The sequence below is a fragment of the Saccopteryx leptura genome, chromosome 1, assembly GCF_036850995.1.
Source record: "Saccopteryx leptura isolate mSacLep1 chromosome 1, mSacLep1_pri_phased_curated, whole genome shotgun sequence".
Lineage (NCBI taxonomy): Eukaryota > Metazoa > Chordata > Mammalia > Chiroptera > Emballonuridae > Saccopteryx > Saccopteryx leptura.
In genome coordinates, this window is record NC_089503.1 from 315507692 (window position 1) to 315529329 (window position 21638).

A 21638-nucleotide genomic window follows, 5' to 3' on the forward strand; every position below is an offset into this window, starting at 1 on the left:
CCCTTCAGTCCTCCACTTAGCTGAAAATTCCATTGCCCACCCTGGGCCAGGAGCTAGGCTCTGAGCTCCGGAAGATGCGACAGATTCAGGTCTCACTCAAAGGGCAGATATAGGCACATAAGACAAGGGCCAGGATGGATCGGGAGAGGCCAGTAACTGGGCTGGTCCAGCTTGGTGTCCCTCAGACCCAATGGGTGGGGTGAGTCTGAGCTTCTTGGCAAGGTCCACAGGAGGAGCTGCCTCAGGCTAGAGGGGGTGGTGACCGGCGGGCTGCAGAGGAAGCAGAGGCCAGTGAGGGCAAGTTGTCAGAGCCCAGGGCTGGGTGGAGGGCAGGGTGAAGCCAGCGGGCAGCCTGGCACAGTGAGCCCAGGGCCACTCTTCTACCCGATCCTCCAATGATGAAGGGAGGTCCAAGGTTCTTATTTTGGCTGAGCTGCAAGTGACAGGAAGGTTCCAGGGACAGCTCTTCCTGGAAGGGCTGTGCAGGTGTCCCTGGAAAACAAATAGCTGCGTAGTGGGGATGGGAAGACTTCAGGGCCTCAAGCCAGCCAGGAGAGCAGGCTGGGGAGGCACCCTCCCACAGGGCCTGTGGGGACATCTGGAGATCTGATGGGGACATCTGCAGGACTGATGGGGATCTGGACATCTGATGCAGGACATCTGCAGGACTGATGTCCTTTGTGCCAGCTGAATGGTGACTGCCCCAAGAGTCCTGCAGACTGACCAATGTGCCTGGTCAACACCTACATCCAGGCCCTGCATGGATGGTTTGGACTGCCTGCCCAGGGTCCAGGGAAACAGCCAGTGTTCCCCACCCAAGCCAGCTTCTCCCACTCAGCCCCAGGCCTCTGCCCGCCTCACCTGACCAGCCCAAGGAGCTGGTCCTTCGTCCTGGAGTACACCCCCAGGGCCAGGCTCCTCAGCATACCCTGCATCCACCACATGTCGGCCGGCACATCAGGCAGCCACACTGCCAGCCTGGAGGAAGGGGCAGGAACAGCTTCACCCGAGCACCGGCCCGGCTGAACCCACCCCTCCCCACCGGCCCAGTGCGGAGTCGGAGGTCTCTGCACCCAAGGCACCAGGGCTAAAGGAGGGGAAATGGAGGCAAGAAACACCCAGTGGTATTGTTTCTACCACAGAGCAACTGAGACCCACGGGGCTCCCGCAGGGGAGTGAGGGATGGAACATAACAGACTCTGAACTTGGTGAAGGTGGCCAGGCCCTTAGGGTTGACTCCACGGGGCACAAGTGGAAAGCCCCGGAAAGGAAAGGGCTGGGTTTTGGGGTCAGGCTGGCTTGGGGTACAACCTAGCCCCACCACTCATCAGTTGTGTGACCTGGGCATGTCAGGGAACCTCTCTGGGTCTCAGTTTTCTCACCTGTCTAATAAACAGTCACCTCGCCTACAGTTCCTAATCTCCTCCCTATCTCTGCTCCTTCCTCCCTCTCCTCCCCAGACCAGCTCCCCACTCCACACCCCTGCAGCCAGTGACTATGCTGACATACCTGGCCCTCTCATGCTCAAACCTGCCTGTGCTCCCCACATAAGCCCTGCAGCAGCAGCAGAGGGCCGGCCATCCAACTATGGCCAAGAAAGCTCTTGGCCCGGCACCTTCTTGGACTCAGTGGTTGCTGCAGGGCCTCACCCCACTACACACACCATCTTGCCCTCAGAGGGGCCTCTAAATCTGAGTCTCAAACTGGGCACAGTATAGTGTGACAAGCAAGCATAAGCTGGGCTGTCACCTCCCTTGCTTTGCACCTTCTGCCTATATTATTATTACACCTTCATGTAGATTACAGAGAGCACTACGTATGATTTCCCTGTGGTCTGGGCAGGCCTCCTCAGCAGGGCTCCCATGTGGATTTTTTTTTTTAACTGGAAAGGCTAGAATTTGCCTTTATCCTTTTTTATTTCAACCTGTGATTTCAGTCTAACTGCTCAGCATGAGGAGGCTCAGCCAGCAGGAAGCTCTCCCCCAGCTTTGGGTCACGAGCAATTTAAACAGCAGGAAAGAGACCTGTGACCAACTCTCATAGACCTTCTAGGGAATAGAGAGTTTTAAAAAATGTAGATCTCCCATGATGCCCCTGCAACCTTTGCTGCCTTCCCACCACTGCCAGGATAAGACCGCTTTCCTCACATGGCTACGAAGCTCTGTCTGGCCTCTCTGGCCTCCTCAGCCCCAGCTTGGACAGTGCTCCACCTTTAGGCTCCAGCCACACTGGCTTCCCTTTCTTTCTTTCTTTCTTTCTTTTTTTCAGAGACAGAGAGAAAGTCAGAGAGAGGTATAGATAGGGACAGACAGACAGGAATGGAGAGAGATGAGAAGCATCAATCATCAGTTTTTCATTGTGACACCTTAGTTGTTCATTGATTGCTTTCTCATATGTGCCTTGACCGTGGGGCTACAGCTGACCAAGTAACCCTTTGCTCAAGCCAGCGAGCTTGGGCTCAAGCTGGTGAGGTTTTTTGCTCAAACCAGATGAGCCAGCACTCAAGTTGGCGACCTCGGGGTCTCGAACCTGGGTCCTCCACATCCCAGTCTGATGCTCTATCCACTGTACCACTGCCTGGTCAGGCTGGCTTCCCTTTCTACTTCTCAAAAAAAGCCTTACTCTCTCCTGCCCCAAGACCTTCGCATATGCTGTTCCATCCATCTGAAATGCTTCTCCCGTCCCTCCTTCCCTCTTTGATTAGTGGATTCTTATTCATCCTTCAAAAGTTATCTCCTCCAGGCAGCCTTCCCTGACTAGATAACCCCTAGTGTGAGTCATCCTGGTTCACAGCCAGTGCAGGCCTCCCTAGGTATCTCTAGGCAGAGCTGTGGTTACACAAACGAATGTGTGATGACTTGTATGCTGTCAGGCTCCACAAAGCCAGAGACTGGTCTGGGCAGTGCTGCCACCCTAGCCTCTAGCTGGGATCTGGGCAAACCCTCACTAACTATTGCTAGAATAAATGAACAACAACACAGAGTGATCCATTAGTCAGCAGAGTAAGAATGGTTAGAGAGGGCTTAACCACAGCCTATCTGCCATGGAAGAGCCTTGTTTTATAGAAAAGGAATCTGAGGCCCAGAGAGGTCAAGAGACCTGGCCCAGGCCACACAGGAAATCTGAACCAGACCAGCCCCTAGGGCAGCGATTCTCAACCTGTGGGTTGCGACCCCTGTAATAATATGTATTTTACGATGGCTCTTGGCGACTCCTGTGTTTTGGCCGTTCGACCCCCCGCCGGGTCGCAACCCACAGGTTGAGAACCGCTGCCCTAGGGTTATTTTCAAAAACAACACATGGTCTCTGAGTCTTTGACAGGTGGAGCAATGGGCCAAAGGTCTTAGAGACAGGAGAGGGGCCAGGACACTGACCAGGAGGCCCCCACTGGATCACAGCTGTGTGACAATGCCTTCCTATCAGTCCCCCAAGACCCTTATGACTAGGCAGTATGGGAAACCAGCCAGGCTGTGCCCACCACAACTGTGGCTGGGCCTCACCTTCTGCTCCGGTAGTAGACATACTCGAAGGGCAGCGTGTAGGGCAGCAGCAGGTACGTCAGCACCCTCCCGGGCCTTGACTGGCGGAAGCGGGCCCAGGGCCTGGGATCCCTCATACTTGCTTTCTTCAGTGCTACAAGAGAAGCCGTAGCATGGCCACCCACCCACCCCTCCAGCCAGCTCCCCTTCTGCCTCACACAGTCCAGACTGCACCCACCCCCATTTGCAAACACAGCTCAGATCAGGCCCCTGCTGTGAGCTAGCAGAGGGCCAGGCCTTCAGCTTGTGTTCTCTCATTATTACCCCTGAAATGGACAGGGTATGCCCTTTTCACTGAAGAGGAAACAGAGGTTCAGAGTGGAGAAGTGACTTACCTAAAGACTGGCCAGGAAGTGACAAAGCCAGGATGGACCCAAGGCCTGCTCAGGCTCTTCCAGCTCTTTCTATCTCTCCCACCCCTCTGGGAAGTCTGATATGGCCACCCAAGATGGGATAGGTGCCCACACCTTACCTCCCTCAATAACAGTAACACGTCAATATTATCAGCCACAGCAGTGGCAGCAGCTAGGACCATAAGCATTTTCTGAACCCTATATCCTCTTAATTGACCAGTGTGGAAGGGACCTGCATCCTGGCCGGGGACAGAGCCAGAGCCCAAATCCCTGCCCCAGACCATGGCATAGCCATGCACACCCCCTCCAACCTGACTCTGGCCATTGCTTCTAGAGACGTATGCTGGGAGGGTTCACACACAGCATAGTCCGAGTTACACACAGTAGCTCCCATTTACCTGCCATGTGTCCTAGGACGCTTCCCTTCCCTTTCCCAAGCTTAGGTTATCTCCCCTGTAATGGCAGGACCTACCTCCCTGGGCAGGTAAGTGAAGATTAAGGGGATGCCTATAAAGACCAGGCCAGATGACAATTCCCTTGGGCATGTGGGGAAAGGGAGGGGGAAAGACTGTCCCATCAAAGTATGAACTCTCTGGTGCCCCCATGTGGCTGTGGGAATGCTGCCAGTCAGAGTTCCAGAGCCCAGAACTTGGAACTGGGGCTCAGCACACACCAAAGCGCATTTCTGCATCCCAGGTGTGGCCTCCTTGCCCACCTCATTGTTTCTGCTCTGGTCTCACCATTGTCATTTCTCCTCCCACCTCCTGCCTCTTCAGCCTGTCCCCCCAGCTAGCTGCGATAATCACTGGGCCTAAAGTTCAGAGTAGCAGTGAATGCTAAAAAGGAGAGATTGCCCCTAGTAAACCCTCAGTGGCCTCAGTTTTCTCTTCTAGGTCACTTGCCCAAACCTTCCAGCCTCCCTAAGCTCATCTCTGCTACTCTGTCCCTCAACCACTAAATTACAGCCTCAGGGGCCTCTGGCGTTTCTCCCCTCCACACCACCCCAGGACATTTGCATTTGCTATGCCCTCTGCCTGGACCCTTGTCTTCCCCCTCCCTTTGCCTGGCCAACTCCTTCTTTCATGTCTCACATAGATGCTGCTCTAATTCACCCCTCCCCACCAGTACTATTCCACATGTCTGTGGGACCCTGTACTTTCCTGTTATCGCAACTGTGACATTTAGGTCACCGAGCAGAACAGGCTAAATGGTTCAGAGTAGAATTCCTGGTTCTGCCATTTGCTAGCTACATGACCTTTGGTGAGTCACTTAGCCTCTCTGTGTTATGGTGTCTGCATCTATACAATAGGGACAGTTCAGTACTATCCCCAGAGTAGTGCTCAGAGGATGAAATGAGTCTAGACTCTCCATATGTGCCTCTCCCGCGTCCCTCAGTACTTCCTGTCCTTTTCCGGCCAGTGGGCAAAGACCTGGCTCTTTCGGGCACAGACTTGGGTTTGAACCTCCCAGCTGCAGGCTCTGAGATGCTGGGGAATCACTTCCTCTCTCTGAGCTTCAGTTTCCTCATCATTGAAATGGAGTGAGAAAAAACACTTAGGCCCACAGTGTGGTGAGGAGTGAGGGACAACATGTAAGAGCTTCTAGGCACCAGGCTTGGCACTTAGCAGGCACTCAGAAAAGGTCCTGTCCTCTTCCAGACCATGAGCAGCTTCAGGGCAGGATCCTGGTTCCAAGCCCTGAGTGCAGGGCACCTGCTAGGTGAGCTAGAGCAGGAAGAAAGGGCAGTACCAGCCTCCAGCTCTGGAGAGAGCTGCTCAAAGTTGGGCACGTCCTTGACCAGCACGTTGGGCACTGCCCAGTTGAGCAACAGGCCTGACTTCTGGTCTCTGTCATAACCAGTGTCCTGGGTCCCATCAGCTGGGGCTGGGGGCTCCTTAGACACCAACGTCCGCAGCACCGGCTCCTTGGTGAGTCCTGGGTCAAGGGAGAGGACGAATATGATAGATCAGCACATCGGAGCTTCCCAGGCCAGAGGACTGCAGGTCTCAGTGACAATGACAGCCCCAGCTCTCCTCGCTGTCCATACTATCTGCACTGATCAGCACTCAAACTCAGCTCTGAGGACCCACTCATCACAGGACGGACCTGCAGCTCACCCGGGACGACGCTTCCCAGCCTTCCCCCAGTTCCACTCCGCTCTGTTTCCTGTGCACTTCCTTTTTCCTTGTTTCTTTTTTCCTTTTAGAATTTTTCTTCTTCACTTTCTACTGGTTAATCAGAGCCCAGATCCTGCAGACCCAGTGCAGGGTTTAAATTTTGGCTCTACTACCTGTTAGCTATGTGACCTAACAGCTCCATGCCTCGGTTGCCCTCTCTGTGAATGGGGAAAATGAAAGCCTGCTTGATACAGTTTTCTGAGAATTAGGTGAATACTTAAAGCTCAAGCCCAGGCCTGGCACATGGTGAGTACTCAGAAAATGCTGCTTTGCTGCTGTGTGTTTGGGGCCACATATGTGTGGGGGAGGGGCTCAAGGACACAAGTTTAGGCCAATTTGGGTTCAAATCTCACTCTAGCACCTTGAAGAGCATTGTCCTAAGAGGTGACATTCAAGTCCTCTCTGGCCCACCCACTGAATATATTCCCTCTCTCTCTCTCTCTCTCTCTCTCTCTCTCTCTCACACACACACACACACACACACACCCTACAGCCATACTAAGTTACGTTTCCTCAAGGTGCTGGCCTCTGATCCTTTGCTCTTGCTCATCTTCTCTGTGACTAGAATGTCCTTTTCCTTTCTGTCTTTAACCTTTCCATCATCTCCCTAACTAGAAAAAATCCAGTTTATCTGTCTCCACCTCCAGGAAGCCATCCTTGCCCACTCCCCCCCCCCCCCCCCGGCAGGGTCAGATGCCTCCTCTGGGTTCCCATAGTCCTGAACATCCCATCCAGATGTCTCTCTCTGATCTGACCCCCTGAACAAGGCTGTGGATGGACAGCTTGAGAGCAAGACACATGTGTGATTCCTCTCTGGGTCCCCAGCACCCCGCTCAGGCCAAGCACAGAACAGATGTTGAGGAAGAGAATGAGGAAGCCAAGGTCCACAAAACTTCCAATGCCCAAGAGGCAGGATCCACGTGGGCGTGACCCCAGCTCCTGTGGTGGCAGTCACCTACCGCGTCTCTCCAGGAACCTTAGGGCATCCAGGTAGCCTTGCTTGCAGTACTGAACCACAACCTGCCAACACACAGATCAGGGTGCGAGGGAGAAGGCAAGGACCGTCCCTCAAGCTGATGGTCACAGACTAAAGAAGTGTCTTCAACCAGAAGTGATTCCAGCTTATTCTCCCCAAGAGATCCCCTAGAAAGGCTCAAGGACCCTGGGGAGGCCCAGCACTGAGCGGGGAAGGCCAGAGGACTGCAGGTGAATGGATCTGCTGCCTCACGTTACTTCCCTTCTCTGTGACTCCCCGGTTGGGGTATCCTTCCCTCTCTGGCCATAGCTCCTTCCTCTGGCCCAAGATGCCTGGGACATTGCCTGGTTTCCTACAGGTCAATGGATGATGGATCTCTTTGCCCTTTGATTATTTCCAGTACCAGCCTAAGATGACAGAAGTGACCTGGGGCCCGGGCCCATCTGTCCCGCTCAGAGCCCCACTAGTGGAAAAGAGGCATCTGCAAGTCCAGAAGCAGCTCTGCTTCTCCTTGAATGTGTGACCTGAGGACAGCCACACCACCTTTCTGAGCACCTCGGTTTACCTATCTGTAAGATGGGGCTGAGATTATCTGTTCACTCCATCCTCTGAAGGATCAGAGAAAATAAACGTGACTTGTTCCATAAAACTCTACACAACCATAAAAGGCGTAAAGAAATAGGGAAGAGCCCTGGCCGGTTGGCTAAGTGGTAGAGCGTCAGCCTGGCATGCAGGAGTCCCGGGTTTGATTCCCGGCCAGGGCACATAGGAGAGGTGCCCATCTGCTTCTCCACCCCTCCCCCTCTCCTTCCTCTCTGTCTCTCTCTTCCCCTCCCGGAGCTGGGGCAAGGTTGGCCCGGGTGCTGAGGATGGCTCTGTGGCCTCTGCCTCAGGCACTAGAATGGCTCTGGTTGCAACAGAGCAACCCCCCAGACCAGCAGAGCATCAACCCCTGGTGGGCATGCTGGGTGGATCCCGGTCGGGCACATGTGGGAGTCTGTCTGACTGCGTCCCCATTTCCAGCTTTGGAAAAATACAAAAATAAAAAAAAAAATGAAATAGGGAAGAGCCAGGGTATGGTTGGGGTGGAGGAGCATGTTATGATGATAAACTTTGTCAAATTATCTACTTTCCAGAAATACTGAGGGGCAAAACCCAGAAAATGTGGGTCTGTTTTCCATTTTTTTCTGAACTTGGGCTTTGCCTTCACACAGAGGATCAATTTGGCCACAGTCTAGGGCAGCAGTTAGATGCATGGGACCAGGCTAGCTGAGGATTTGAAACCTGGCTTTGCAACTTCTAGGCTGTGAGGCTTTAAACAAGTCACTTAAACTCTCTGAGCTGTGAGGTACTTCCCTGAGAAGCGGAGAGGATAACAGTACTTTCTCACAGAGCCTGACCCAGTAGAGCACAGCAGAGGCCTGGTTCACACCCATACCCGCCTGGACACAGGGCCAGTCTAACTCAACACTCTCCCAAGGAGGGGAAGAATACTAAAGGCACAATTTAAGCTTCAGAGTGTGGGCTGGAGAGCTTGACTGTAAGACTTGGCACCTATGTCTCAAATGCCCTGAGGTTGTGGTGAAGGCTCAGGGGCACGGAGTCTGACTCCCGGGGGCCCTTGATCATTGCAAGGCTCTAACAGCTTCAAGGCTGGAAGCCGGGGCCAGACCTACCTCGGAGCCGGGAGCTACAAGGCAAGTAAATGCCAGGAAGAAGTTCATGGTGGAGATCTGGAAGCTGGAATTGAAGGCGTTCAGCTCGAACATGCTGGCCGAGGTGCTCTGGGGGCAGATGTCCACTGTCCCAGGGAAGGGCGACACAGTGATGGTGGAGGGGCAGTCCGCAAAGGGCAAGTTGTTGCTCAGAGCCCCATCGAAGTATCGCTGCAATTAGGATGGGCAGTGGTGCCCTCAGGATGCCTGCCCTCCTGCCACACCACCATGGGGCCACCCGCCAAGAGTAGGCCGCAGCCAGTGACCCCTGAGGCTGCGCCTGAGGCACTAAGTCCATTCCAGCCCAGGATGCTTTAAGTACCCTGGGGGCAGGGGGAAGGCTGGCACACAGTAGGTGCTCAAGGAGTACTGGTGCCTTTCACCTTCTTATCTCTCACCAGCAGGTGCCTTGGGCTGCAGAGCGGGGGTGGGGGGGCTCGGCCACTTACCTCCCCTCTGAATTGGGGGGGGATCGTCCCACAGTAGAAGGGAAAATACAGGGAACAGACCAAGGCCTGGGAAGACAAGAGTCGGCGGAAACAGTTGTTCATGCTCCTTGTTCTCAGAATCTCCTCTGAGCTCCACCTCTAATCCCATAATAGCCTACAAGGTGGGTGTTATTTGTCCTGTGTCCAGGGGAGAGAACTGAGGCCCCGGGATGCGTTGGATCCCAGCCAAGTTCTCAAAGTTAAGAAGGGATGTGAACACAGGCCTGTTTTGACATCCACCCTCCTCTTCCTGCTGCCGGGACCCTTGCTGACTTGAGTATGCTGCTGGGGTTTCTTTCTCCAAGGAAAGAGGCACCAGGTACTGTTTCTCTTTCAACAGTCTGGCAGGAATGCTCCACCAGGAATCTAGGGATGCCTCCCAGTGTTCCTTGGACACTGATTCCAACCAGATGCACCTCAAACAAGAAACTCTGACTTCTCTACCCACTTGGAAAACACTGCCTAACTCTTCCCAGGAGAGTCTCTGGTAAGTCCTGAAGTAAAAAAGACCCTAGCATAGCACCTGATGCTATTGGAATTTGAGCTGGATAATTCTCTGCTGTGGAGTGTGGGGGCGCTGTCCTGTGCATTGAAGGATGTGTACCAGGACCTCTACCCACTAGATACTAGTGGTATATACATGCACACACATGCATTCACGTGCACATACATGCATATGTGTGCAGAAACACACACAGTTGTGACACCCCCAAATGTCTACAGTGCTGCCAAATGGCCCAAAGGGCAAAATCACTCTAGTGACTAGCCTAGAGCTTATCAAACTCATGGAGCACAGAGCCTTGTCTCACGGAACCTTGGAAACTCCCCTCCAGTCCTCTCTAGGAGATGCAGAATCTATTCTGGCTCTGACCAGATGGAGATGCAGGTGAGCCCCTTGTTCTCACAGATTAATAATAAAAGCGACAGCAGCTAATGCTCACTGAGAACCTATGTGCCAGGCCCTGTACTATGTGCTACATAGGCAAAGATAGTGAAATGCACTTTAGGGTCCCCAGCTGGCCTCCTTGGGAAGCTGTGGACATCAGCCTGAAGGAAGGGACCAGCCTCTCCATGCACACAGTAAGAATTCAGGTCTCACAGACTCAGAGACAGGCACTGTGCTGGGTGCCCCCAGATGAAGGCAGATTCTGCATCAGGAGCCCCAGCCTGGGTGGAAGATGCAGACCCAATGCGGAGGGTGGGCCAAGCTGCAGTGGGGGAAGCACAGGGCAGTACCTGTCTCCCTATCTGTCTGAGCACCCCTACCTTCTGTCCCTACGCTCTTTTTTGTTTGTTTGTTTGTTTGTTTTTGACCATATGGCTCTCTGTCATATCCTCCAGTTTTATTTCAATATTGGATTGTTTCTTAATTAACCACAGATGTGGTCATTATCTGTAACCCAGACACATCAGACTAGAAGCCCCAAGTTTTAGGCAACATTTCGATTTATGTAATTCCCTATTACAGTCACAGTGCCTGGAATGGTAAAGGGCACATAATAGATGCTCAGTAAATTTTTGCTCACTACATCAAAATGCGCTTGGAGAACCAAGGTGGGGTAGGGGCTGGGCAGGCATCTCTCTGGAAAGAGCAGCCCCTAAGGGGGGACTCTAACTAAAAAAGCCTGACTTTCCTTTCTCCACAACCATACTTTCCGTGTGAGCAAGCGGGAAGTTTCCATATACACCTTGCTGCCCTTCTCTGCCTCTCAACTACCTCACTTGTCAACTAGGGGGCTGCAAGTTTACCACCACCCCCTACCTTGCAGATGTGTGTGCCCCTGGGAAGTTCCTGGAAGTCACTCTGGTAGGAGATGAAACCCACTCACCTGCCCCCAGGCCCTGGCACCCACTACCTGCTCACCTGGATGACCTCATCGCGATTGGCAAAGTCCGTGACAATGAAGTTGCTGCCGTCAGGCCAGCGGGTCAGCGAGATGCCCAGGCGCTGGGAGGCCAGGATGTGAATGTCAGGGGGCAGGAAGTCTTGCAGCTGTTGCTTGACGTGCTCAATGGGGTCAAAGGCAGGGTGGAAGATGCCCAGGCTCAGCTGATGCACCTTGTTGGCCAGACTCAGGAGATGGGAGCAGCTGAAGACTGCAGGCACCAGGACAGGGTCCTCAGCCACCAGGGAGCCTGCCACCTGGCTGCAGGGAGTGAAGGGGTCCTCCCCTCTTCTGCTCAAAATTTACAAGCCCTGCCCAGCCCTGCGTTCAAATGATGGGTCCCACCTTTTGTCCCCAAGTGACCTTGTGAACAGTCTTCCTAACTCTACACCTCGGATCTCTCTTCTGTGAAATGGTAGTACCCATAGTCCCGAGTCTCATAGGAATAAAGGGGAGTGTGCTGGGTGTAAAAACCGCTGGGCAGGGCGCCAAGCACCTTGCTCCCTCCGCACCCACCCCCTCCCGTCGGAATCAGCTTCTGTTGGAGCTTGCGAGATCCCCAGCCCTCCTGACCCGCGCTGTTCCCAGACGCACCAGGTGGTTTGTCCATGATGAGGCAGAGGGCGTTGAGCGACCCGGATGAGGAGCCATAGATGCGGCGGGCGCCCCGGAGGAGGCGCGGGGCGCGCTCCCTCAGGCAGTGAGTCACGCCCACGTGGTAGAGGCCCAGGAAGCCCGCGCCGCTGAAGGACAGGTTCCAGCTGCCCTCTACCTCGAAGCGGCTCATGGCAGCGGGGTCGAAACGGGACAGGGTCGAGTAGAGCCAGGAAGGGGGATCCGTGACGGACGCTGCCGGGATGGAGCGCAGGACGCAGAAGCCTCACGGGTCTAATGTGGAGCGGGGGGTGCGGCGGCCCAGAGGTGAAGTTCTGGCGGTAGCGCCCGGGCCCCGCCCCCCGGTGCTGCGTCGGGTCCCTGGCTGCATCATTCCTCGCCCCAGCCAATGAGGTCCCCGGGCTGAGACCACCCCCTCTCCTCCAGGTGTGCTGCAGGTGTGCCCCAGAAGCGCCGGCTTGCTGTAGGTGCCCTGGCGCCACCCCCACATGCCTGCCCTAGGTCAGGATCATGGTCCCAGATTTCCCCGGGACTGGGACATCTCTTGCCTGATCTCTGGTAGTCTCAACAGAAGCATTATTTGACCGTTGTGAAAACGGAGGGCAGGAGGAAAAGTTATAGCCAGCAAATGTCAGAGTTGGACACAAAACGCCTGGTTTTGGGGAGTCAGATCAGACTCCATTCTGCAGTTGTGCTGGTTCAGGGTCCAGGAAGAGCCGTGGGAGGCAGGAGATCCCGGCTCCATCCAGACTCCGTCTCCATCCCCTGCGAACTTTGCCCAAACTCCTCATCCTCTCTGGGCTGTGGCTTTTCAGTATAATATGAGAGGCTTGGGTTTGAGGACTTACCGAGACCTTTCTGCTCTGATCTCTGCGCACAAACATGGACTCCCCATCAACCGCCCGACCCTGCTGGCTGGCTGGAGGCAGGAGCAGCAGGCACCACACAGTGCAGTGCTTTCTTGGCAGTCACCTTCACAAAGCAGCGTGAGTGGACCACTGTGCCCCTGTTCAGCTGGGGACCCCAACCACCAGCACAGCCAGGAAATGCCTCCAAGAAAACTTGCCCACACCCTGTAAACCGGGAGGGGGGGGGGTAACACTCTGGACATCAAGCCTGGGCAGCCAGTGAAATGAAGTACCCCAGAGAAATTCCCCCATATGCTCACAAAGGTAGTGGGAGAAGGCAGGGAGTTGACCGCGGTGGTGGGTTGTACACTATTTCCTGCCCAGGGATGGATGAGTAGCCACAAGGGTCAGCCCATGGAATGTCCTTAGAAGTGATGGGCCAAAGACGAGTGAGGTTTATTTCATGATGCCATTTGTGTGGACACTCCCACAAGAGCATTACTTTGTTCTTTTGAATAATGTATTAGCTGTCTGGAAGGTGGGTTTGCAGGTCACACATTTCATATATTAGAGTCTGCCTACGGGGAGTGGAAGGCGAGGGAAATAGAGGGAGGAACGGGAAATGAACAACATAAAGCAGAGGATGTGTACCTCGGGGGCTCAAAAGAAGGGAAGGGGGCACAGCTAGGCTCAGCAGCAGAGCTGGACCCCAGCCCAGGTCAGCCGGACTGGAGCTGCACCACTCTGACTGAGTGGGAGGCAAGCCAGTGGGGCAGACCCCAGACTCACATAATTTTCTTCAGAGTGCAGAGCCCCTGGAGACCTCTCTCCTTGGAGGTGAGGCCAGAGGCCCAGGAGAGGCTCACTGAGGGGGGAGGGGCACTTTGAAGGCTAACAACAATCCTCTGGGTTTCCCTCCTCCCTGTCACTGGGCTGAGCGCTTTGCCTTGGTCATTTTATGTTATCTTTGCAACAGTCCTGTAGGATAAGCCATATTGCTGACCCCATCCTACAGATGAAGAAACTGAGACGAAAACTGTGAGTTCAGCCACTGAAAGGCCGAGCAAGGATTCTGCCAGCTTCCTTGTTGCCCTGGCAAGAGAGAAGGGTGGGGGCAGGAAGTGGAGATGGGGGAGCCTAAGCTTCACAGGGACCCAGCTGAAGGGCATGGTGGTTCATGACTTAGGGAGGGGTGGCCTCTCTGCAGGAACCAGGACAGAGCAGCACTTCTCCGGGGACCCTGGAAGGCTGAGTGTAACAAGGCTGGAGACGGGGACCCCACAGATGCGGTGAGTCAGGCTAAGAGCACAGTGAGTGAGTCAGGTGGGCCATCAGGCTGGGGGAGTTTGGGGCACCCTGGGGCTTCTGGGTGGAGAGGAATGTGAGCGACAAGTAGATAGGGAGCCGCAGGTGGCATGGGTGGATGCAGTGGCATGCCGGTCCCAGAGGCTCCCAGGAGAGCCTGTGCCTCAGAGAAAAGATCATGGAATGAGGAGGCACTCCAGGGACTGCTATGCTGTGCTTTCTAAATGTATGGTTAAGTGATAAGTGCAAAGTGCAGGACAGTCTACATAGAATGCTGCCCTTTGTATAAGAAATAAGGGGAAATAAGAAAACAATCACATGTCTCCTTTTTCCCCTTCTTTTTTAGAGACAGAAAAAGACTAAGAAGATAAGCCTTGAACTAAGTGTTGGTACTTTGCAAGGGGTCAGTGGGGATGAACAGAAGGGGTGGAGAGCGACACTTCTTTGAGTTTACCTTTATGTATAAATTTGACTTTGGAACCATTTTAATCTTTTGTATACTACAAAAAAATATCATCAAGCATTAAAGAAAAGAAAACTGCAAATGGCATACAAGCAAAAACAAATGAGCTATATTTCAAAATAATCATGTAACCACATCAAATAGGGAGCTTTTGAACATTGGACTTAGACTATGCAGATACCCTCAGGCTGAACACACCAAAGAACGGCAAATATTAACCTCTACTTTTTGCAGTGGGATAGGCTAGCAATCCTGAAAATACTTTCTGTGATTTATAGGAATGAAAATACCCCCAAAAAATATATTGTGGATAACGGAAGTTAGGTTCTCACTATGAGAGAAACGGGTTCTGAATATGGAAAGACAGAAGGCTAGAATGTATCCTGAATTGAAATTGAAGATAGCACCAAGAACTTGTAGGTTTAGACAGATGAAGACAGAAACCGATGTAACTGTGTGTGACAATGAGTCTTACATAGTTTTATTTCTATTTGGAAGCTCTGTCCTCTGAAAGAGCCCAGAAATAAAAATAGCTCAAAAGGAATGAACACACGCAGTGCCAAGATTTTGGTTTCTAAATACCATTCTACGCAAAAAGGAAAAGCTCTTTGGGGAAGTGATTGATTGCAGGGCTGAGCAAGACAAGCACAAGATGAGCCTGGAACATCTTATGCCAGAAAGCAAGTGTTTAAGAAATGATGAGGACTAGTCAAAGGATACAGGAGCCAGCTTGAAGGGGGTTTCACCAGCTAAATTTGGGACAATGTGAACTTCAAAATAAATAACTTTTTTAAGATTTATTTATTCATTTTAGAGAGGAGAGAGGGGGAGGGAGAAAGAGAGAGAGAGAGAGAGAGAGAAGGGAAAGGAGCAGGAAGCATCAATTCCCATATGTGCCTTGACTTGGCAAGTCTGAGGTTTCAACCCGGTGACCTCAGCTTTCTAGGTCAACGCTTCATCCACTGCGCCACTACAGGTCAGGTCAAAACAAATCATTTTAATAGTAGAATATTCATGTATAAGATAAGAGTCTATGAGTCCATAAATGAATAAATAAATGGAGGAGAAGTCAAAGCTCTCCTTTATGTTAAATGCTAAGTAATCACTGTAGAAAATGGAGAATCATCTTGCAAGATGCTCAGTAGTGATTGATCAGCCAATTAATCATCAATAGAGGTCAAATCCAATGAGAACCAGGAATAGGATATTTACATAGTTTCAAAGTATCACCCTCACACTTACTATTAATTACAAAAGTCAAAACTGAGTTACAGTGCTTTAACCTTGCAAATACAACCATAACCAAGTATCATAGTTAAATTAGAAAAGGGACGTTCTACTAAATAACTTGCCTCCACTCTTGAAAAAAAGTTAAGATCATGAAAGACAAAAAATGGCAGTTTAAAAGAGACTAAAGAGACACGGCAACTGCCCTGGCTGGATGGCTCATTTGGTTGGAGCATCATCCTGCAATGCAGCGGTTGCTGGTTCGATCCTTGGCCGGGGCACATACAGAAACAGTCTCCCTCTCTCCCCCTTTCTTTCTCTGAATTCAATTAAAAAAAAAAGAATACAAAAATAGGAGGAAAAAAGACAAAAAAACCATATGGCAACAAAGAACATTTTTTAAGAGAGAGAGAGAGAGAGAGAGAGAGAGAGAGAGATGACAACTAAGTGCAATGCATGGTCCTGGATTTGAACTTGGCCTGAAGGGACAAATGGCAAAATTTAAATGTGAGCTGTGAATTAAATAGTAACACTGTGTTGATGATACATTTACCAGTTTTGAGAATTGTACTGTGATTATGTGAGTAAATGTCCTTGTTCTTAGGAAAGACGCTGAGATATTGAGGAATAAGGAGGCATGGTGTTGCAGCTAATTTACAATAGTCCCCCCCCCCGAAGAAACCCTCTAGCTCAGAGATCCCCAAACTTTTTACACTGGGGGCCAGTTCACTGTCCCTCAGACCGTTGGAGGGCCGGACTATAAAAAAAACTATGAACAAATCCCTATGCACACTGCACATATCTTATTTTAAAGTAAAAAAACAAAACAGGAACAAATACAATATTTAAAATAAAGAACAAGTAAATTTAAATAAACAAACTGACCAGTATTTCAATGGGAACTATGCTCCTCTCACTGACCACCAATGAAAGAGGTGCCCCTTCTGGAAGTGCGGTGGGGGCCAGATAAATGGCCTCAGGGGGCCGCATGCGGCCCGTGGGCCGTAGTTTGGGGACCCCTGCTCTAGCCGGATATATCTCTGTATCTATTAGAGGAACAGTATATGTAACAAATGTTACTGGTTGGAGAATCTGGGTACAGGTGACAGGAGAGTTCCTGTTTTGCACAATCGTTGTGAACTTCTCTGAAAATTTGAGGTAAGATCCAAACAAAAAGGAAAAAGCCAATAGGCACTTACAGCTTCCTGGTCCAGCTCGGGCACCCAAGAGGGAGCCAAACTATTGCCATAGCGAGGAGTTCAGTCCAGTGTTGGTGTTTCGATGGTGGCTTTAGATTTGCCAGAGATCACGAATGAATTGAGGGCACAGCGGTGCCTTCCTGGAGAGCCAGTCAGAGACTTTGACCTGTTCCCAGGTTCTCTCTTTCAGTGAGTCCGCAGGAGAGGTAGTCGTTGAAGCAGGAAATGCCCCAAAGCAGATGTGAGTGAGTGAGGGTGAGAGTGAGGCTACCTGTCCAATGTCCCTCTGTTGGGCAAGGACAAGGAGTCCAAAGCTGCACCGGAGAATGGGGATGAGCTGGGGGACTGAGGTTGGGATACTCCCAAAAAGAAGAAAATGACAAAGTGGGGAAGTGGTTCCTGAGCCGTGACAACCGCTTTAAGCACTGTGTCCTCCTGTTGTTAAAGGAATGGGGCATAGGAGAGTTCATAGGGGACTCCAGGGAGTTACGGAACATTGTGGCTGCTACCTGAGACCTGAGCAATGTTACCTGGTGTGGTCATCCATCTCATTCTGCTCTCAGGATCTAGGGGACAAAGGATGCTGGTTTGTACCATGGACTTCTCTGCTGGTCCATCAGACTTAGCCCCGCTCAGCACCATCCGCAGCCCTACCGCCTTTCAACATCCTCCTCCTCCTAAAGCTTGTTGGTCCCTGGGGCACTGTGCTCTATTCTGGTGTCACTCATATTCCCCTTGTAGGTCCAGGCCTGGCAAGGCCTCATGGTGCCTCTCATGTCCCTCCCTGACCTGGCAGCTCCCTGTGCTTGTCTTCACAGCTGTGCTACAGCCTCCACCCCCCAAGTCCCCTGGCTGCTCCTGTCCATGACAGAAGCCAAGTGGAACCCATACCCGCTTGTTTCCATCCTCATTTACTTTTAAAAGGATGAAATCACTCATTGCAGGGAGAAGAATATATTAATTTTTTCTTATTGAAATTTGTTTGTTTTTAAGTTAAAAAGAGAAGAGAAAGGAGGGTACAGGGCTGAGCCTAGGCCTGACCTACCCACCACCGGGTATGACAAGAGACAGTGACTGGAGAGTCACAGAAGAATCCTAAGGGCATGGGGGAAGGGCCGAGGGAGTTTGATGAAGCCTGGGGTGGGGATGGGGTGGAGCAGGGTTCTTTAAGATCCAGGCCACATGAAGGACCACATGAAGGACCACTGGGGGCAGAGTGGGAAAAGGGACAGTGGGGAGCTCTGGAAGATGAATGTGGCTTAAACATGCAGGGCCAATAAGCCACATGGCCCAGGCCATTGGCAAAAGGGAGAAGAAGGCTGCTGGCAGCCACCAGACCTTGGCAGCAGACAGAACCTGTTTCTTCTCCGCCCACAGCTCCTGCCTCCATTCTGGCTGCTGCATCTGTTTCCTGCTGGGTTAGGATCTCTCAAGAGTGTTTCACCTAAGACCCAGATTTGACACCTGGACTCCAGGCTACCTGGGTCCTGAAGGGGACTCTGCCTGAGACAGGTCACTGCTTCTCTCTGGTCCTCAGTTCCCCCACCTGTAAGGACGGAAGTCGAGCTAAAACAGTAGACCCCAAGCTTTATAAGAATGAGGGTCCCACTTAACACATACCCACACCCACGCACACCCACATACACGCACGCACGCACGCACACGCTAATGCCCCTAGGTGTGCTATGGCAATTGTTATCTGTAAATTAAAATGCTGAGTGACCAAGAGAGGCTGTGGAGTCAGTGACACTTTGGATAAAGGTGAAGAGTTTATTTGTCATACAAATACTAGAGCATATTTGTCCCTGCATGTACAAACATTCCCTTCACCTACAACACAGGCTCGCAGGGTCTGGGCTGGGCCTCTCCTGCGTGGCCAGGACCTAGCGTGGAGCCTGGTGCACAGTAGGTGTTTGTGAAATGAACACGTTGTCCCCGACTAAGTTGACAGCAAACGGCAGGCCTTGGGCCTGGGTGGGAGGCCCACCTGCGGGTCCGGCTCCGCAGGAGGTGAGCACTAGGGTCAGAGAGCAGACCCAAGTCCCAATTTAAGGAGCCAAGGAGAAATCTCACAGAGTGCTTACAAAAGTTCTTCAGGCCACTAGCTCAGAGGCTTTGCTATGAGACAACTGGGACTTGAACCCCTCTGGACAAATGGGACTGGAGGAGCCAGCAGAACTGTTGCAGGCCCCCACTGCTTGGGGTCCACGAGGCAGAGAGTGACAGAGACCCTGACAGAGAGGGCCACTGAGAAGGCAGGAGGGCAGGGGCCAGCATGGCACTCCCGGGCCTCCTTCAGGACCCAACCTCCTTATTGTCCAAGGAGGAGACCCAGGGTGGGAAGTCCCTATCAGGGGCCTTTCTTGGGCCAGGTACTGAGCAAAGGGCTTTCCTAGGCCACCTCCCAGTCCTGTGAAGCAGGGTTTTATGCCCATTTCACAGATGAAGGGACTGAATCCCAGAGATACCAAGTGGCTTTTCCGAGTTGCCCAGCTGGTTAGGGACAAGCCAGGGCAGGGGGCCGGGCCTCCAAACTGACTCCATCTTGAAAGGAAAGAGGGAATCAACTCTTCTATGTCAGCAAGTCTAAGCCCTGGCAGTGACCCTGAGCAGCCTTAGTAGCAGGTACCCTCGAGGGACTTAGGAACCATCCAGGTTAGATCTAGATGTGACAATGTGACAGCTATGAAATGCGGCAGGATTTCTGAAAGCGGTGACTCAAAGCCTCACCCCACCCCCACCCCACCCCCACCCCCACCCCTGGGGCGCCAGGTGCAGCTTTTTCCTCTCTTCACACAGCTCGGGTGCTGGCACAACTTCCGGACCCAGTTCAGCCTTGAGAAGGGGCCAAGAGTCACTCTCTGACCTAACTCAAGAAATGATAGAGGGGACCCCTGGTCCTGGAAATCCCAGGACACTACACTGAGGACTCAGGGAGAACAGTGACTGCCCACTTTACAGATCCAAACCAAGGCCAGTCTTAGCTATTGTGCCTTAGCTCCTTCCAAAAAGGATTTAGGAAGACTTACAAAATACATCCTCTCTCTCTTTTTTTTTTTAACTTTTAAAATTCAATCTTAGAGAGAGGAGAGAGAGAAAGAGAGAAATAAAGGGGGGAGCAAGAAGCATCAACTCCCATATGTGCCTTGACCAGGCAAGCCAGGGTTTTGAACTGGCGACCTCAACGTGCCAGGTTGACGCTTTATCCACTGTGCCACCACAGGTCGGGCAAAATATTGATACATCCTCCATGAGATTTTTTTTTTTTAATTTTTCCATTGATCTGAGAGAAAGAGAGGAAGGGAAAGAAAGAAAGACAAAGAGAGGATAAGAGAGAGAGAGAAGCATCAACTCATTCCATTTCATTGTTCCACTTAGTTGTGCGTTCATTGGTTGCTTCACGTATGTGTCACTACCGAGGGTCTAACCAGCAACCTCTGCACACCAGAACAACAATCTAGCCACTGTGCCACCTGGCCAGGACCTGTGATATATTTTTTTAAGATTTTATTATTGATTTTTTAGGGGGGGGGTAAAAAGTATCAACTCATAGTTGTTCCACTTTAGTTGTTCTTCGACTGCTTGTTGTCTGTGCCTTGACCGGGCAAGTCCAGGGTTTCAAAACAGCAACCTCAGTGTTCCAGGTTGAGGCTCTATCCACTGTGCCACCACAGGTCAGGCGTGATTTTTTTAAAAAAGACCAGAAATAGGGCCAAGTAGGAAATAAGGACAAATCAGAGAATGCTCCCTGGAAGAGGAGTTTAGGCAGGGCCTTGAAGGGAGGGAAGACTGGGGAGGCAGAGATTCAAGGAAGATATTCTAGAGCAAAAGCACTGAGATGGGGAAGCACAGGGTGTGTCCTGGACTCAGGGAGGGGACCCATGGGATAGAACAGAGGTCGTGGAGGGGAGAGATTCAAAATGAGGCTGGAGGGTGGTGTGGGCCTCCAGTAGGGTGGACACGGCCAGGTGGGGTCCCAACAGGGGGGTCAGCAGCTGAGCTCAGGCCATGTCAGAACAGATGTACACAGTGGCAGTAGACCCCACCCAGCTAGCCCTGCCCCACCCACAGCCGACCCCTTGGGACCCAGGACCCAAGGCCCAGGAAGGATAGTGGGAAGGAGAGATTCAGCTTCCCGAGCCTCTTAGCTAGCTCCAGCACCTCTCACCTCCAGCTGCTGGGACAGCTAGGCTCAGCAGATCCAAACTACCTGCCCCTCTGAGGGCTGGTCTCATCTGTGAAAAGGGAAGAGTCAATGCCTTCCACAAGAAGTGCTTTGCAACTGTGTGTATTTGTGAAGGATGGAGACGGCAGGGGCTACCCTCACAGGAACCCTCTCCCTGGATGAGGAGCTCCTAGAGGGGAGCCTGGCTTAGGAGGCTCTTCGGTGTACCGGGGAAGAAGGTCCCAGACAGAGTGCTCTGAATTCACCAGCCCTCCAGGCCAAGGCCCTCGTTTGTAAAGACTAAGTGTGGCTGAAGCAAGGCCACCTTTTTGAGCTGAGGTGGGAGCAGCAGAGGGGGCAGGGGAGGGCAGAGCAGGTGGGTGGGCAGCATTGGCTGCTGAGAAACCCCAGGTGACTGAGACCCTCTGTCTCTGTGCTCTGAGGGTGAGTGGTCCATGCATCCATGCAGCCAGATGCCCACCAAGCTCCCATCAGATACTGTATTTCCCCATGTATTAGACGCACAATTTTTCAAAAATTTTGGGGTCTAAAACCTAGGTGCATCTTATATAGTGGTTGTAGATTTTTTTTACTTGGATTTGCTGCTTTTTCACACTTGTTTTTGTGCTCATTGTTGAAGACAGTGATTCATCATCAGACAAAGATGAGGACAAGCTAATGG

The 21638-nt window shown here is 52.1% G+C and overlaps 1 protein-coding gene across 1 annotated transcript; it reads right to left on the reverse strand.

Annotated features, from left to right (window-relative positions):
* Nucleotides 1–857: 857 nt before the first annotated feature.
* PNPLA5 (patatin like phospholipase domain containing 5) lies at nt 858–11921 on the reverse strand. The gene is made up of 8 exons (XM_066361286.1): nt 11729–11921; nt 11113–11345; nt 9210–9275; nt 8722–8931; nt 7029–7089; nt 5642–5827; nt 3501–3633; nt 858–978 (listed from the first exon to the last, which is right to left on the reverse strand). The coding sequence occupies exons 1-8, from the start codon at nt 11919–11921 to the stop codon at nt 858–860; spliced, it is 1203 nt and encodes a 400-aa protein (XP_066217383.1).
* Between the last annotated feature and the right edge of the window lie 9717 nt (nt 11922–21638).

What these genes read in the sequence shown, in the direction of transcription:
- PNPLA5 (XM_066361286.1), bottom strand. Translation starts at nt 11,921, where the DNA reads ATGAGCCGCTTCGAGGTAGAGGGCAGCTGGAACCTGTCCTTCAGCGGC. An exon ending in ATCGCGATGAGGTCATCCAG is followed by an intron (nt 9,276 to 11,112) that starts GTGAGCAGGTAG and finishes TTGTCTTCCCAG; the next exon opens with GCCTTGGTCTGTTCCCTGTA. An exon ending in GTCTACTACCGGAGCAGAAG is followed by an intron (nt 979 to 3,500) that starts GTGAGGCCCAGC and finishes CCCTTCCTCCAG; the next exon opens with GCTGGCAGTGTGGCTGCCTG.